This window comes from Seriola dumerili, unplaced genomic scaffold, assembly GCF_002260705.1.
Source record: "Seriola dumerili isolate Sdu_G_001 unplaced genomic scaffold, Sdu_1.0 BDQW01000036.1, whole genome shotgun sequence".
Taxonomy (NCBI): domain Eukaryota; kingdom Metazoa; phylum Chordata; class Actinopteri; order Carangiformes; family Carangidae; genus Seriola; species Seriola dumerili.
In genome coordinates this window covers 5,063,956-5,081,035 of record NW_019174291.1, presented here as the reverse complement: position 1 = coordinate 5,081,035, position 17,080 = coordinate 5,063,956, and the positions used below count along the sequence as shown (strand labels likewise).

At 42.2% G+C, this 17,080-nt stretch overlaps 1 protein-coding gene across 2 annotated transcripts in view; it reads left to right on the top strand.

The window, feature by feature from the left end:
- LOC111216864 (collagen alpha-5(IV) chain-like) overlaps positions 1 to 17,080 on the top strand; it is a 55,761-nt gene that overhangs the window by 1,437 nt on the left and 37,244 nt on the right. For both annotated transcript variants that reach the window (XM_022738499.1, XM_022738498.1), the window contains exons 2-8: positions 5,342 to 5,398; positions 10,663 to 10,752; positions 12,160 to 12,204; positions 12,557 to 12,601; positions 13,055 to 13,117; positions 14,534 to 14,587; positions 14,738 to 14,764. In XM_022738499.1, coding sequence (XP_022594220.1) covers positions 5,342 to 5,398; positions 10,663 to 10,752; positions 12,160 to 12,204; positions 12,557 to 12,601; positions 13,055 to 13,117; positions 14,534 to 14,587; positions 14,738 to 14,764 — 381 coding nt within the window. The remainder of the gene's footprint in view (positions 1 to 5,341; positions 5,399 to 10,662; positions 10,753 to 12,159; positions 12,205 to 12,556; positions 12,602 to 13,054; positions 13,118 to 14,533; positions 14,588 to 14,737; positions 14,765 to 17,080) is intronic.

The following is a 17,080-nucleotide window of genomic DNA, read 5'->3' as shown; positions in this document are numbered from 1 at the left end:
AAAAACATCACCTTGGACCATGAGGAACTGAGATAGATGTTTTTTGGGACATTTCATAGACTGCAGCTGCAGCTCTAGTCCGGTGAGAAACAACAAGCCCTGTCCAGTGGAGTCAGATGAGGACCTGCTGGGTTCAGGACTTCAGCTTCAGACTTGGGACAGTTCTTAAGATCAAACCAAATCTGTGACTGTGCAGTCAGTCTTCATGAGGGAAATCTTGGCTGCAGAGAGAGTGAGGACAAAGTGAGAACAGAGTGAGGACAGAGTGAGGACAGTGTAAAGACACTGTGAGGAGAGTGAGGTGGAGGGTAGGAGGAAAGGTGAGGTCAGATTGAGACACACCCTATCTTCACACTATCTTTCCATTTTACCCTCATTCTGTCCTCACTCTGTCCTCACTCTGAAAATAGTGTGAAGATGGTGTGTCTCAATCCGACCTCACCTTTCCTCCCCACCCTCCCTCTTCTCTGTAGACTACTGAGTATGCTCAGTACATGTTGATCCAAACATCTTCTGCTCTTTACTGCGGAAATAAGAAAATGTAGAAAGAATGTGAGACAGGAAATAAAACCTGTGTCTCTGTCTGTCTGCAGACTGTGGATCAGTGCTGGGAAATAACTACGTACATTTACTCAAGTACAGTTTGGACCTACTGGACTATTTACTTTATACTTCTATTGCATTTCACCTCATAGCATCTCCTTACTGGAAACAATTTACATTGTATTGTTGTATTGATGTAGCCTCACATATTCAGTTATTAGACTCCTTTAACATTGTACATAATATGGATATAATGAATACTTTTACTTGTGATATTTTACATACATTTCATTGATAATACTCTTGTAGTTTTACTGAGATCTGATTTACAGAACTTGAACTTGAACATTTCACAGTGAAACTTCCTCCACTGCTGCAGTCAGACAGACAGTCTGCTCTCTGTCTGTTGTCTTAGTTCGTCTGTTTTCTGTTTCAGCCTTTTGTCCTGAGCTGCTGTTATTACTGACCCAAATACACACACACACACACACACACACACACACACACACATACGCACATACACAGCGGTGATAGACAAACTGAACTCAGATCAGATGAACGTCTCTCTGACTGACAGAACACATGAAGTTTACTGGTTTAATTCATAGAAGGTCACAGACTTTTACTGACACATCTCAAACATTCATAATCTCTGAAGCACAGATGATCAGTGATTTCCTCTTCACATTATATCTTCTCCCTCTGTCTCAGGGGTCTGACACTCTTTGCTTTGATTTATGGAGCAGATAGATGATGAGTTTCTGTTTTATTAGGGGATCTGCAGTTCTTAAGAAGTCTTAAAAAACATCACACTCCCTTGTAAAAGTCGTTGGAGCTGTTAGAGGTCCATATAGTATAAAGGTAGATGTCCATGTGCTGTTTGATTATAGATCAGGTCTAGGTTCTTCATTAATATTGTGAAAGTATCAAAGCGCTCGGACCTCAAAGAAATGCACACAGCCTGTATTCAGAAACTGCACCTTAAAACCAGCCGTCAGGACTTCTGGAACTTTGTGATGTCACAACAAAGCAGTCACCACTCTCAGCCACACCCCAAACATTTAGAACGTGATGAAGCAAAGTGTATTGTGTGTTGCTGCTGTCAGCAGTGATGTTGATATTAGGGATGTTACGAGAACTGATACTTCAGGAACAAGTTGACGCCAACATTCTAAAAATGTGATGGAACTTGTTTTTGTACAGAACTGTAGGTACTGAAGGTTCCGTAAATGTTGTAGGCACTTGAGATGTGATTCTTCTGGGGCTGACAGTTGCAGAATAATAACCCTACTAGTCTGAGAACAAACTGAAAGAGAAGAAGAAGGCAGACACAGTAAACAACACCAACATGTGGTATGGCACCAGCAAGTGCAGGTGCAGCAACAGGTCCACCATGACTTGACGGAAATAAAGACACACATAGCCTACTTCACCAAGACTGGTTTATGGAGATATTTTGTATTTGATGCGGATCATCAGGAAAAAGTTCTAGATGACTAGAAGTCAGAATGTAAATTGTGTCAGAGGAGGAAACAGCTGAGAGACAGACATCAGATCTGTACACAGAGTTCAGGCTGAGTGAGTTTCAGTTGTTCACTCTATATCAACAACATGTCGTCAATATGGTCATGTGACATGTGAACTATGACAGCTGACATCTATTGTTGCAACACTCCACACACATGTTCACAGAGGCTATGTTAGCTTGTTTAGGCTGATGTTAGCTTGTTTAGACTAACATAGTGAAAGCTCATAGCGTGAGCTGTGTGCTAACAATATTAGCAGCTACAGTCATTACTGTTGAGTCAATATAGTCACTATAACACTGACTATACTGCTATTTTCAGTCCAACTCTGTCTCTGCTGCTGCTGCTACAGGACAAAGATCATCAGCTCACAGTGGCAGGACAAACTTAAATGAATGAATCATTCTTAATTGATGAACCCATCCATTAATTTCCTGGCACTTATCTGGGTCCATGTTGCATTAATTAAATTAATTATTTCATTAAGAATTGTTGTTATGTACTGCAGGGTAAGGCCCACAGTGATAGTGAAACAGGTGGAAAATCTTATTCTATGTGGTTTTAAAAAGTCTTAAATTTCATTTAACTTCATGGATCTGCAGAAACCAAGTGTTGAAGAAAAACACAGCTGATTCACTGGATCTGCCTCCTGAGACACAGGGTTCAACATATTAACAGTGAACAGGAAAAACACAAGTTTAGCTTCTATTTACGGAAGTGTTTGTTCTGTTTTGTTTTGTTATGTTGTGTTGTGTATTTCATGGTTTAACATGGACCAGCAAAGAGTGCAGTTAGAGTTTACACATATCACGTGCATGTGAAAGGCTGCTGCATTCACAAAGTTTGCAACCCTGTCTCCTAAATCTTACGTTTCTAAAACTAAATTGTAACAGAAGATATGTTTTGTATGAAATGTAAATGTGACTGTTTCACGGTTCTGTTCAGACTCTTACAGATCATGGTTCAGGTTAGTGATCCTGGTCTGGTTTAATACAGAAAAAGTTCACAACCTGTTTATTTGACCTAAACCACCATCTGTCACTGACCTGAACCAAAGAGCAAAAAGTAAAATGACCTGTAAAATATTGTGAATTTTTTTCAACATTCTGGTTGTGTTCGAGGATCATGTTGACGTTCAAATGGTAGGCTAGTTTGTGGACGACAGTATTTTGAGCTGCTATTGGTTTTCACATCACATGCTGCAGGTTGAATGATTTAAACTCTGAAGAATGTAAGTTACATTAATCTTTAAATGTACGCAAGTCACTGTTGGCTGCTAACTGTGGTAGTTTTTATTAGGTTTATAGATTAACGTGTTTTAAACTGTTGAATAATGGGTTAGCATGTTTCCTTCAGTTGCTAGCTAGCTTGTTTTGCCTATAGCTAAAGGTTTAAGGTTTGTAATTCAGCTCTGGCAGAGCAAAGGTGTAAAATGTGTATCAATGTGTATCATTGCTGATAGTTGGATAATAATAAATGTGAAGCCAGGGTCAATACAATGAATGGAAGCCCAAATGTATGTGCGTCAAACACTGGCTAAATACTCGCTAACTGCACTTTTTTACTTTGTTCGCATCTTTGTTAGCGTCACTTCAAAACTAATGCTGCGTTGTTCAGGGTTAGGTTGGGGTTAAAACGTTGCTACTGCTACTAGTAAAGAGGCTAAAGTGTGATAAACTGATAAGAACCGGCGGCAATAAATAATAAATACTATTTGTGTTTAGGCAGCAATGGTTAATATAAGAAAAAAGTGAGTCAGGTGATAAATTAATAATGATGATAATAATAAGACATTTTATTTACATAGCACTTGCTTGTGACAAAGTTCTTGCGATCAATTTGTCATAATTTCATGATTATTTAAGCAGGTACGACATGATTTCATAGATAAGTATAGCCAAGTAGCTATAGACTGCACTTATTTTAAATCAGACTTCCACAGATAGGAACATATTGGGGTGATTCCTGTCTTACATATGTGTGAGTTTGTCTGTTTCCTGAGTCTGGATCGTTTGAACGTTGCAGAGACAGAAGTCATGTAGAGTTTTAGTCTGACCTGAATTCTCCTGATAAAAGAACAAACAGAAGAATAAATGTTTGATGTCTGTATGGACAGCTTTGGGGATCACGTCTGTGGTCTTAGATTCTGTAAGTCAGCTCCTCTCTCTCTGAACCTTCTGAACCCTCAGACTGAATGTGGAACATTTAAAACGATGTCATGCTGCAGGACATGTCGAGGCATCTCCTGCTCCCGGTGTCCTGTGGGATGTGAGACAGGAATGAAGATAAGACGACATCAGACCTTCATCAGCCTGTCTGTCTGACTGTCTGCTGGTTCACTTTATCTCAGGAAGAGCACTGTTACACCTGCAGGATACATGGAGATGTTTGGGTTAAACTCTTCAGAAATATGTCTGACAGATAAAGACATCATGAGGAAACATGTTGAACAACAACACAGTCTAAACCTGAGTTTAAGTTCAGTCTGGACCACCGTTACAGGATCCAACATGAGTCTGGGTTTAAACTCAGGTTCTGTCTTACTGATGGGATTGACAGATGTGATGATGATGATGATGATGATGATGATGATGTTCAGAGTTCAGGTATCAGACATATTGACACACAGACCAGAGACCAGTAGTAGAACAGGATCCTAGCAGACCTGAAGAGACTGGAGAGAATCAGGACCTGAACCAAAGTTTGTCAAACTGATAAAAGTAAAAATCCTTCACTTTGATTCAGGAAGTTCACAATAAAAACTAGTTTTGTCTTCAAAAGTCAGTGAAATGTCAGAGAAGATCTTCCATGATGCAGCACAGAGACTTTTTTTTCACAAAGAAGAAGAAGAATAAACCACAATATAAACTGATAATGATTTGTTAAGAATGTACCAGGTAAAGGTTTGATCTATATCTCTGATTGGTTATTGATTCTCTGATTAATCATGTGATGAGTTGAGAGTTGGCTGTTCAGGAGGAAGTCACAAATAGATGTGTCTTATTGCTCAGACTCAGTCAACAGCTGCTTTAGTCACTTCTATAGAGTTGGATCAGTTCAGGACCTGGACTGACACTGGTCCTGATTTGACTTTGTCACTTTGTAGTTTTCTGCATTTTAACAATTCATTGTATTATATTATTATTATTATGTGTGTTTTATTGAGATATACGTGTGTGTGTGTGTGTGTGTGTGTGTGTGTGTGTGTGTGTGTGTGTGTGTGCAGTCAGAATGATGGAGCCCTCTTACACTTCTTCTTCTTGTCTCTCCAGGCGTGTCACTGCAATGGGAAGTCGTTGTGTCACTGTGATGGAGTCAAAGGTCAAAAGGTGAGTGAGAGGATCAGGTGGGACAGGTGTTATGATGATGTCAGAGCTGAAGTGCTTCAGTCCGATTCATTCAGCTGCTGTTTTCCAGGGCTGTGTTTTAGTTTGTTTTTACTTTATAAAAACAATTAAACTTAATACATTAAATTAAAAGCAAACACAAAACGGTCAGGGACAATATAATAAAGTCCAAGATGTTTTCTGCTGTGTTTATTTATTCACAATGAAGTTGTTATAAAGGGCAACAGGTAGAAACCAAACTGTGCAGCAAGTGGATGATATAAATTGATGTTCACCTGCTTTAAGCCTCAGGTGAGTTCAGTCAGAACAAACAGCTATTTGTGTTGGTATCAAATTAGATGAATGTTTACTACCTGAGAGCTGATCAGGTACTATAATCAGTTTAAACATCAGTTTATAATCAGTTATAATCAGTTTAACAAATGATAAGTCCTGATCCAGGACTATCAGACTCTCAGACTGTCAGACTGTCAGACTGTCTCAGTGTCAGAACATGTCTTTCAGATTTCCAGTCAGAAACCAATAAACATCAAATCAATGTTCCCTGGAGCAGCTACAGTCATGTGAGAATATATGAATGATATTTCATGCATTCATATATTTATATTCATCTGGCACATTATTTTGAAATGAGTCACTGTTCTTCTCAAATTAAGGGTAGTTTGATGACAAAAATATGCACACTGCAACCATGTTAATAAGTGTGATAAATATCATTATGACGCTAACACTACGGTCACTTTTAGTTTTGACAGAGACATGAGACATGAAGGTATGAGGTATCTGTCCTTTACTGAGTCATGTCTGCAGTTACAACCTCCACCAATCAGATCTTAGCAGGATGTGAACCCTGAGTGGCAAAACTTGGACCAAGGAGAACATGTGTCAGAGCTCCCTGACCCTGGATCAGTCTGGTTACAGTCTGCTGCCTTCCAGTGGAGACATCTGTCATTGCACAGGTCCATGACACATATGATCTGAGAGGAGCAGCCAATCAGAGACAAGCATTTACCCTGCATGTGCCCCACTGCTCAGTCTCATCAATGATAAGTGGTTTGTTATTCACAAATAAAAATAAATAAGTGATTTTACTGTGTGATTTCCAGTTCAGTCAGTGAAACAGTATATTGATGATGAACAGTGGATAGAAATGATAGAAAACTGTGTGAAATAAAAGGAAAAAGGAAATAGGGAAGAAACTGCGCTGCAGCTGGAGGAAGAAGAGACGACAAATAAAATAGAATGAAAAAGTGATTGTAGATAAAAGTAGTGAAGCTGTAGTCTTGTTGATCTCACTTCCTGCTAACAACCAACAGCTGTAAACAGTCGTCCAGGACTAACTCATTCTTAATCATACACTGATAACCAATCAATGATCAATTATACATTGTAAAGTGATTTTAAATGTTTCCTGTCTCCACCAGCTTCACTCCTCTGATGGTCTGATGTTCAACCACATTTAATCAAACATGTTGGTTTCATTTGAATTATGTAAGTTAACTTTGTTAGCGACTTAGCATGGTGGAGCCAAGAGCTTCATGCAGTCAGGTTGCTGGTGTAGGTGGCCGTGCATAGTGTCCTTGGCTCTCAGCTCAGATCCACCCCTCGCACTTCCCTATCTCCCCCCTCTCCTCCAAATATGGTTACTGCTGGCTCTTAAAAAACCAAGATGCTGACAGCCAAATTGCAGCTCACAAACCAATGAATGACATCATGATGGGTTGCCACTTGGTTTTAACTGAAATCCTCTTGCTTGATCACAATATTATGAGGGAGCATTTCAGCTGTGATTGAGAACATTGTAGTAGTATGTGTGAAAGCTTTTCAGTAGTGTATGTAAAGGTTTCACAGTTCAGTTATTATTTATTTGAGTTTTCAGATTTGTATGTGAGTGCATACTTTTTTAGTTGTTTGAGTGAAAGTTTTTCAGTAGTGTATGTAAAGCCTTTTTACTTGTATGTGTGTGAGGTTTTCAGTTGTGTGTGTGAATGAGTATGGTTTCATATGCATGGCAACTCTCTAAGGCAACACATCACAAGTATAATCATCAGAGGAAAACACCAAGTCACTTAAACCTCAGGGATACCAATCTGTCCATTTAGGAAGCACAAGTGCACAAGTGCAATGGAGAGGCAAAAGCAAGACAGCCCCCAAAAAGGGAATGGTTTTGCATGTGGTGGCCACAGACAATTGCTGTAGTTTTGTGTTTTGCTAGTGTCCTTGTCACTACTGGTAGCATGAGGCGGTACCTGCAGCCCAATCAGGTTGCACAGGTAGTCCAGCTCCTCCAGGATGGCACATCCATACGTGCAGTCTCAAGAATATTTGCTGTGTCACCCAGCACAGTCTCAAGAGCATGGAGGAGATACCAGGAGACCGGCTGTATACGAGGAGAGCTGGAAAGGGCCGTAGAAGTGCATCAACCCAGCAGTAGGGCCGTACCTGCTCCGTTGTGTGAGGAGGAACAGGAGGAGCACTGCCAGAGCCGTACAACATGACCTCCAGCAGGCTACTGGTGTGCATGTTTCTGACCAAACTGTCAGAAACAGACTCCATGAGGGTGGCATGAGGGCCCCATGGCCTCTAGTGGGACCTGTGCTAACAACCCAGCACACTGCAGCTCGACTGGCATTCACCAGAAAACACCAGAATTGGCAGGTCTGCCACTGGCGCCCTGTTCTCTTCACAGATGAGAGCAAGTTCACACTGAGCACATGTGACAGGCGTGAAAGAGTTTGGAGACACCGTGCTGAACATTATGCTGCCTGTAACATCATCCAGCATGGCCGGTTTGGTGGTGGGTCAGTGATGGTCTAGGGAGGCATATCCTTGGAGGGTCGCACAGACCTCCATGTCAGAGCCAACGGGACCCTGACTGCTGTTAGGTACTGGGATGAAATCCTCAGAGTGATTATCAGACCTTACTCTGGTGCAGTGGGCCCTGGGTTCCTCCTGGTGCAGGACAATGCCCGGCCTCATGAGGCCGGCTGTGTAGTCAGTTCCCGGATGATGAAGACATTGATCCAGTTGAGCACCTCAGTGTTTCCTCTAGGATTTTTTTCAGCAGTGGGGGGGCATGCTCTCGGTGCATATTCAACTGGCCAGTTGAATATGCTTTTATCGCTACCATTTAACTTTTACAATATATATCTCAGCCATATACAATGTCAAGAAAAATAAATACCTTTGGTTTGTGAAAAATAAATGTTACTTCAACTCTAACCAGTTGAAAATGTAAAAAGTAAAAAATAAATAAAACAATAACATTAAATAAATAAAAATAATAAATAAACATATAAAGATCAGCTAGATGGGGCTGTAGAGTCAGTGGCAAAGTTTGCACCCAGGCTCAGAGCACTTGATTTTCAGCGTTATATAGTTTACACTCACATCACATCTGATTACAAGTGTGAACATTAAAATATCATTTTTTACCTAACCATCATCATTTACGAGTCAGTAAAAGGCTTATGATAGGCTACCTGACTAGCGCCTTCTTCATCTGTTGTCTTTCTCTTCTTAGAGAAGTATCTGAACAAGCTCATCTGAAAATGCAGTCAGCAGTTAATACATAATGACGTGTAGATATTAGCTCAATGCTATCAATTAGTTTACCCAAGTTAGCGTCACTGAGTTGGCTAATAAGTCTACCTTTTCTCCGGTAATTCGCAGCCTTATTCCTCACGACTACACTTCTGACTCTGACCTGGTACCTGACATGATGTCACTTTCAAGGCCGCGCTCTCGCGAGTAATTAACTCAATAGGATCCCCAACCACCCCACCCCTCCCTCCCCTCTTCCTCCCCTCCCCTCCCCCCGCTCTTGCGCTCATCATCACACAGGCTGTGCTGTGAAGGTGGAGAGATGTGGCGGTGGTGCATTTGCGACAATAAAAAAAAAAAAGAATTGGGAAGCGGGCGGCTATGATTTAGCAGTGGCGGGCCGCCACTGCTAAATGAATGTAGAGGAAACACTGTCACCTATAGGACATTATGTATCCGTGCATCTGAAGCCACCAAGTACCGCCACAGACTGTCCAGGAGCTCACTGATGCCCCGATCCAGGTTTGGGAGGAGATCCCCCAGGACACCATCCGCCGACTCATCAGGAGCATGTCCAGACGTTGTCGGGAGTGCATACAGGCACGCTGGGGCCATACACACACTTTTCGGTGTGATTTCCCTCAATTTGTTGATCATTTTGGTTTCCATTGACCAATTTTGTACATACAATGTACATCAGTAAAGTTTTTTTTTTTTTTTACTATTTTTTGGATATGTATGTATATATTTATATACTGTGTATTAATCTGTTATTGGATGTTAATGGAAACAGATTTAAAGTTGGTTATACTCAGAATCTGAACCTTGAGTTTACTGAGTCTGCTGATGTGGGTCTACCAGCTTTTAATGTGGGTCTAGTCAGATCAAAGGAGGACTTACTGAGAGAAATGTAGGTCTACTGGGGTCTAATATGGGTCTGAGGTGGATCCACCTGGATTTGGGGGTGTTATGTGGGTCTAATGCAGTTTCATACGTTTTCATGTGGGTCTAGTGTGTTTGTTGGTATCTGGTGTGAACATGTTTAATCATTACAACTTAAACATATAACAATGAAGCTTTTCAGAGTTTTAAAGTAAGTTAATATTCAGTGACACTGAATTTATTATGTTTTTTAAAAAGGATCCTGATGTTAGTGAGCTGAGGTGAGCTGATGTGAGCTTGTCTCTTCTGTCTCTGCTGTTCACAGTCAGTGGAGTCAGTGGTCAACATAGAAAATATATTTTATTGAACAGACACAATCTTTATATCAGCATTTCTTTTATCGTTATCTTCGCACTGCTGTAAAACGTTGAGCGTCTTCAGATCTGCATTCAGCTGCACTGGAGTCTGAAGTCTTTGTGTCTCTGCTACAGTTTGATGTGACTCAAGTGTGGTTTCTGAGACCACCCAGGTGAGAACTCTGTGATCTCAGGTGTGTTCAGCATCAGAGGAAAGGCTGGTTCCTCTCTGCTAAACATGAAATGTCGTCTGCTCACTCAGGCACCTGAGTGCACCTGGACCACAGCCAGGATCTCTGATACACCTGAACTTACCTGAGTTTACCTGAGTTTACTGCCTCTGTGTGAACAGCAGGTCCACTGACTTAGGATCAGTCCTACACCTGACATCACCTGACTGAATTCACCTGAGTTTATCTGGTGGACTGACCCAGGATCTGATGAATCTGTTTTTGTCCCTTTCAGGGTGAACCTGGTTACCTTGGAGAAGATGGACTTCCTGGAATGATTGGATACCCTGGAAATGAGGGTCACCAGGGGCCACTAGGAGAGAAGGTAATGTCTGATTATTCTTATTATTATTATTTAACTAGTTTAAACAGACTTGAGTTCCCCAGGGTTCTGTGCTTGGTCCTTTTTTAATTTGAAACCAGCTTTCAAAATAACCTTCAGTCATGAGGATGTGTCTATCTGATTAATATCTAAAGTTTAATAACTCACTAATCTCACAGATCAAGTGTTCAGTCCGTCACCCTCCATCAGTTCATTACACTGCTTATAATGACAATAGCTCAAATAACTCAGTCTGGTTTTGGTTGCTTCAGACTTATTGTCTTATTACTTTGTGTCCAGATGAATGACTATACATCTGATTTTGTCTGCAGCTCAAATACAATGAATTTAGATTTGATTCACAGATTTTATTGATTACATATCAGAGGTCAGAAGCCAGATTAACCTTCTACAGGGCCAAAAAATTTGTTGTTGGACCCCTACTGGCCCCCAACAGTTTTTGACTGTTGGCCAGACAAAACAAGAAATGTCAATGTTAACTTGAGTTTAATGTTTTGATGGATTATTTCAGAAGATAAGTGCCAGATATATTGATAATGTCCTGTGATGGAATAATATTAACAACAATAATAATAATAATAATAATAATATAATAACTATTTAAATAGCACCTTTCAAAACAAAGTTACAAAGTGCAGAAATAATAAAAAAACAGAAATGCAAATAATAAAATCCAAAATAAAATAAACTATAAAATCCAAATGTATATTAAATCCAAACTAAAATATACAATAAAAACAACAGTCAATAAAAGGCCATGCGAAGAGTCTTAAGTAGAGAATTAAAAGAAGATACAGAGTTAGCCCGCCTGAGGTCTGCAGGTAGCAAAGGCCCAGTCACCTTTGAATATATGACCGTACAGAGGTTTTCTGGGTGTTAGTTAAATCACACAGAAAAAAAATGGATGTAGTTTGATAAAAACACAACTTTACAAGAAACTAGTTTCACAAAGAGAGACTTTGACTGTGTCTTAAATCTTAAACCGGACTGTGGTACAATGAATTCTGGGTAAATTAAGACTTTTTTAATATTAAAATAAGGAGGAATGTCATCCAACTGCTTTTTTACTCTTTTTCTTCTCTTTGCTCTCTCATAACAATGTAAGCAAACCAGAAATTATGAGCCATGTTTTCCTGTTCTTTGCGGTTGGGTGCTACTGTTCAGCGCAGGTGTCATTGATTGTTAACATGGTAACATTGGTCTTAGACCTGCGTTAGTCTGGGGGTAAGATGGATAAGGATAATTTTTTTGTCTTAAAATGATGTGTGACTACTCTCAACTTCTGTATGAACACAACTACACTGATGTTTTTAAGCTGTTTGTAAAACCACATGAATTTTAGTCAGAATTCTTCAGTATGATGATTTTTTTCTCTTTTGTTGTCCTCAGGGTGAACAAGGACCAGCAGGAAGTCCAGGACTGAAAGGCTCTCGGGTAGGACTGATGATGACGAAAATGATGAATTATGAATATTTTCTTCCTTTATCAAATATCCAAGCGAAACAGTGGTTAAAGTCTGGTGCTTTTATGCTCAATTCTCATTTGAAATCTAAAGTTTATTCCAGCTATGATTCTGTCTCTGACTCTTTTTCAACCTCTTTAACTCTTCAAGTCTGCATTTTCTAAGACTTGAGCATCATGTTGGACACATTTAGCCAGAATTCATCCTGACAAATCTGGTACCTTTAAAAACTTGACTGAAAACAGGCGTCTTACACTCAGAGGTGAAAGAAGGAACCAGAAAACATCATCAGTCAGTAACCATCTATCTCTCTGTGTTCTCCAGGGTCTTCCAGGGAAACCAGGTTTCCCAGGACCTCCAGGACTGCCGGTAAGAACATTCACATAGTAACTGTGAACAGACAATAAAGAGAATTTAAACCATAGGCCCTTTATATATTATGCTACAATACAACACACATCATATCAGTGGTGATCAGAAAGTGTTACATCTTGTCAAATCATTTCCGTATATTTGAACTGTAAAAAAGTTTGATCTATAGGTGAGTGAAAACTATCATTTCTACTATGTTTCAGGTGATTATACACCAAGGAAAGCATAATTATTTTAAATTCCATTTTTGTATTTTTGTCAATAGATTGCCTAAATCACACTGGTCCTTTAAGAGCATCAGAAACAAGATCAAATATTCTGACAGATTTAGTCTCAACGCTTTAACAAAGATTTGTACAACTCACTTACAGACAAAAGTTTAGATTAGAAGAAGAAGATATTTTTCAGTGTGATGCATTGAACATTTTATGAATTATTATTGTTTCTCAGGGACTTCCCGGGCACGAAGGACCAATTGGCCAATCCGGATTCCCAGGATGCAATGGGACAAAGGTAGAGATCATCGCATTTCAGTTTGAATCCTGACCGACAGGTTTCTGGTAGAAGTATGGAAAGCAGAGAACACAGAGACACATTCTTCTTTAACTTCAGGCAAGGAAAGTTTTGGGCTGGAGTCAAACAGTATGTGCTAATTTAGTTAAAATTCAAAATATTTCTTTATAAATGATCAATTGATCAATTAAAGTCAATAACAACAGATACATTCAGGTGGTTTCTGCTTTTCTTCCTGTAGAAAGTTTAAGTTTTGTGTTTTCTGTGTTTAATCAAATGACCATAGCAGATCTAGGACCAGATCATATTTTACAATAGAAACAGTCCCTCCAGAATGTTGCAATTTTGCAGTCGCAATAATTAATACAAATTCAACCAATCTCATTTGCATTTACAATCTGCATTTTTGTCCAATCACCGCAACTTTTCCACATATTTGATAAAAAATCATCATAGTTTCCCGTGAGTTGAACCAATCATACCAGTCCCTGTGCAAAACCTTGATGTACGTCACCAAAATAATTTCCTTGTTTCTGGTTTTGAAGCATGTTGTGAAGCTGCAGACATGTGTGACATGAACATCTCACATTTACCAACAAAAATTACTGTAAATGACTGTGTAAAGCAATTCCCAGATGTTTTATATGAAAGCAGGGTTAAATTGTTTGTACCGCGTGCAGCATTGTGGTGGAGCCATAGGTGTAGAGCTGCCAGAGCTAGGGGGCGACAATATGGTACTTTTTTTCTCCTGATGAAATAAAATATCCATAGTTCAAATAATCCAGTTGATACTTAGTATATAGGTTTTGTACGGGTGAAGATCCGATCATCACTAAAGGTCTGTCATGAAGCAAACTGATAAAAACAAATGAAATGGTCAAAGTTGTCATATTGACATTTGACAATATTGATTGATTTCCAACCGTCAATCACGCATCAATTAACACTTAAGAAAACTTTCCACCTTAAAAGTGTCCGATAGCTGTCGGTAGCCTCTGAGCTGCTCAGTGAATTAAATTGTTAATCAGTAAAGATGAAAAGACAGAAAACATCCTTTCACTCATCATTCATTTGTCATGAATTAATATTTATTTTCTCCCACATCACAATTTTTAAGAAAAATATGCCACGAAATCAGGTATTTTGCCTAGCCTGCAACAATCCCAAGAAAAGCCTGTGAAATTCAAAAATCAATTATTCACCCAGGCCCAGTTAATCTTTTTAATCCACAGTAATGATGTAATCTGGCTGTGCAGATCACTACAATGACGATGGACAGGAAGATACACTTGTGTATCATCTGCATAAAGATGCATGGATGAATCTGCAAAGGGGACCTACCTGAGACATACTACATTGACACTGATTGATGCATTGACTGATTGATTGATTGATGTATTGATTGATCTCTTCCAGGGAGATGTTGGATACCCAGGATTCCCTGGGGTTCCAGGGCCTGCTGGCCTTCGAGTAAGTCTTACCTGAACAAAGCAATGATTGGCTGCTGTGAAGACTTCCTGTTTCACCTGTCAGCCATTTAGATTTATCACTGCAGGCTGAAGCTAAGCTAGGATAATTAGCTGTCCTAAAGCTAAAGCTAACTGCGTTGATTTGTTTCAGGGTCGACCTGGACTGCGAGGTACAAAGGTAAGAGAGTACATCTGAACACATTCACATACTGTCATAATAAAACCCTGTATCTCCAGGTCTGCACATATGGTTTTCAGCATTTATTCGTCTAGTCGTCTCGTTGTCTCCCGCTTATCCGGATCCGGGTCGCGGGGGCAGCAGCCTCAGCAAAGAGGTCCAGACGGCCCTCTCCCCAGCCCCTTCCACCAGTTCCTCCGGGAGAATCCTGAGGCGTTCCAAGGCCAGCTGTGAGATATAATCCCTCCAGCGTGTCCTTGGTCGGCCTCGAGGCCTCCTCCTGGTGGGACATGCCCGAAACACCTCCCCGGGAAGGCGTCCAGGAGGCATCCTCACCAGATGCCCGAACCACCTCAACTGGCTCCTCTCAACATGGAGGAGCAGCGGCTCTACTCCGAGTCCCTCCCGGATGACCGAGCTTCTCACCCTATCTCTAAGGCTGAGCCCGGCCACCCTGCGGAGGAAACTCATTTCGGCCGCTTGTATTCGCGATCTCGTTCTTTCGGTCATTACCCAAATCTCATGACCATAGGTGAGGATTGGAACGTAGATTGACCAGAAAATCGAGAGCTTCGCCTTCCGGCTTAGCTCCCTTTTCCCCACAACGGACCGATTCAGCGCTCGCATCACTGCTGACGCCGCCCGAATCCGCCTGTCGATCTCCCGCTTCATTCTACCCTCACTCGTGAACAAGATCCCGAGATACTTAAACTCCTCCACCTGAGGCAAAGCCTCCTCCTCGACCTGGAGCGGGCAATCCACCTGTTTCCGGCTGAGAACCATGGCCTCAGACTTGGAGGTGCTGATCTTCATCCCAGCCGTTTCACACTCGGCCGCTCGAACTCGAACCGCCCAAGCGAGAGCTGAAGGTCGGCGCTCGATGAAGCTAGGAGGACCACATCATCCGCAAAAAGCAGAGACGAGATCCTCCTGCCACCGAACCCAAACCCTTCCACCACCCGGCTGCGCCTAGAAATTCTGTCCATAAAAGTTATGAACAGAACCGGTGACAAAGGGCAGCCCTGGCGGAGTCCAACCCTCACCGGGAACAGGACCGACTTGCCGGCTACGCGAACCAGACTCACACTCCTTTGGTACAGGGATTTAATGGCCACTAACAAGGGGCCATCCACCCCATACTCCCGGAGTGCCCCCCACAGGGAGCCCCTGGGAACACGGTCGTAAGCCTTCTCCAAATCCACAAAACACATGTGGACTGGATTGGCAAACTCCCATGCTCCCTCCAGCACCCTAGTGAGGGTAAAGAGCTGGTCCACAGTTCCACGCCCAGGACGAAAACCACATTGCTCCTCCTCGATCTGAGGTTCAACTATCGACCGGACCCTCTTTTCCAGTACCCTGGCATAGACCTTACCAGGGAGGCTGAGGAGTGTAATTCCACGGTAGTTGGAACACACCCTCTGGTCACCCTTCTTAAAGATGGGGACCACCACCCCGGTTTGCCACTCCAAAGGCACTGCCCCCGATGTCCACGCAATGTTGCAGAGGCGTGTCAACCAAGACAGCCCTACAACATCCAGAGCCTTGAGATACCCAGGGCGGATCTCATCAACCCCCGGGGCTCTGCCACCGCGCAGTTGTTTCACTACCTCGGCGACTTCTGCCCCGGAGATTAGATCATCCATCCCCAGGTCTCTTGGCTCTGTTTCCTCCACGGAATACGTGTTGGTGGGATTGAGGAGCTCCTCAAAGTATTCCTTCCACCGTCCGACTATATCCTCAGTTGACGTCAGCAGCTCCCCGCCCCCACTGTAAACAGTGTGAGCGAGTTGCCGCCTTCCCCCCCTGAGGCGCCGGACGGTTTGCCAGAACCTTTTTGGAGCCGATCGATAGTCTTCCTCCATTGTCTCACCGAACTCCTCCCACGTCCGAGTTTTTGCCTCAGCAACTGCCGCGGCTGCACTCCGCTTGGCCCGCCGGTACCAGTCAGCTGATTCCTGAGACCCACAGGCCAACCACGCCCTGTAGGCCTCCTTCTTCAGCCTGACGGCTTCCCCCACCCCTGGTGTCCACCAGCGGGTACGGGGGTTACCGCCACGACTGGCCCCAGCTACCTTGCGGCCGCAGCTTGCAACAGCCGCCTCAACAATAGCAGAGCGGAACAAGGCCCATTCGGACTCAATGTCCCCCACTGCCCTCGGGACGCGGTCGAAACTCTGCCGGAGGTGTGCGTTGAAAATCATCTTGACGGGTTCTTCCGCCAGGTTTTCCCAGCAGACCCTCACAACCCGTTTGGGCCTGCCAGGTCTGCGCGGCGTCTTCCCCCGCCATCTGATCCAACTCATCACCAGGTGG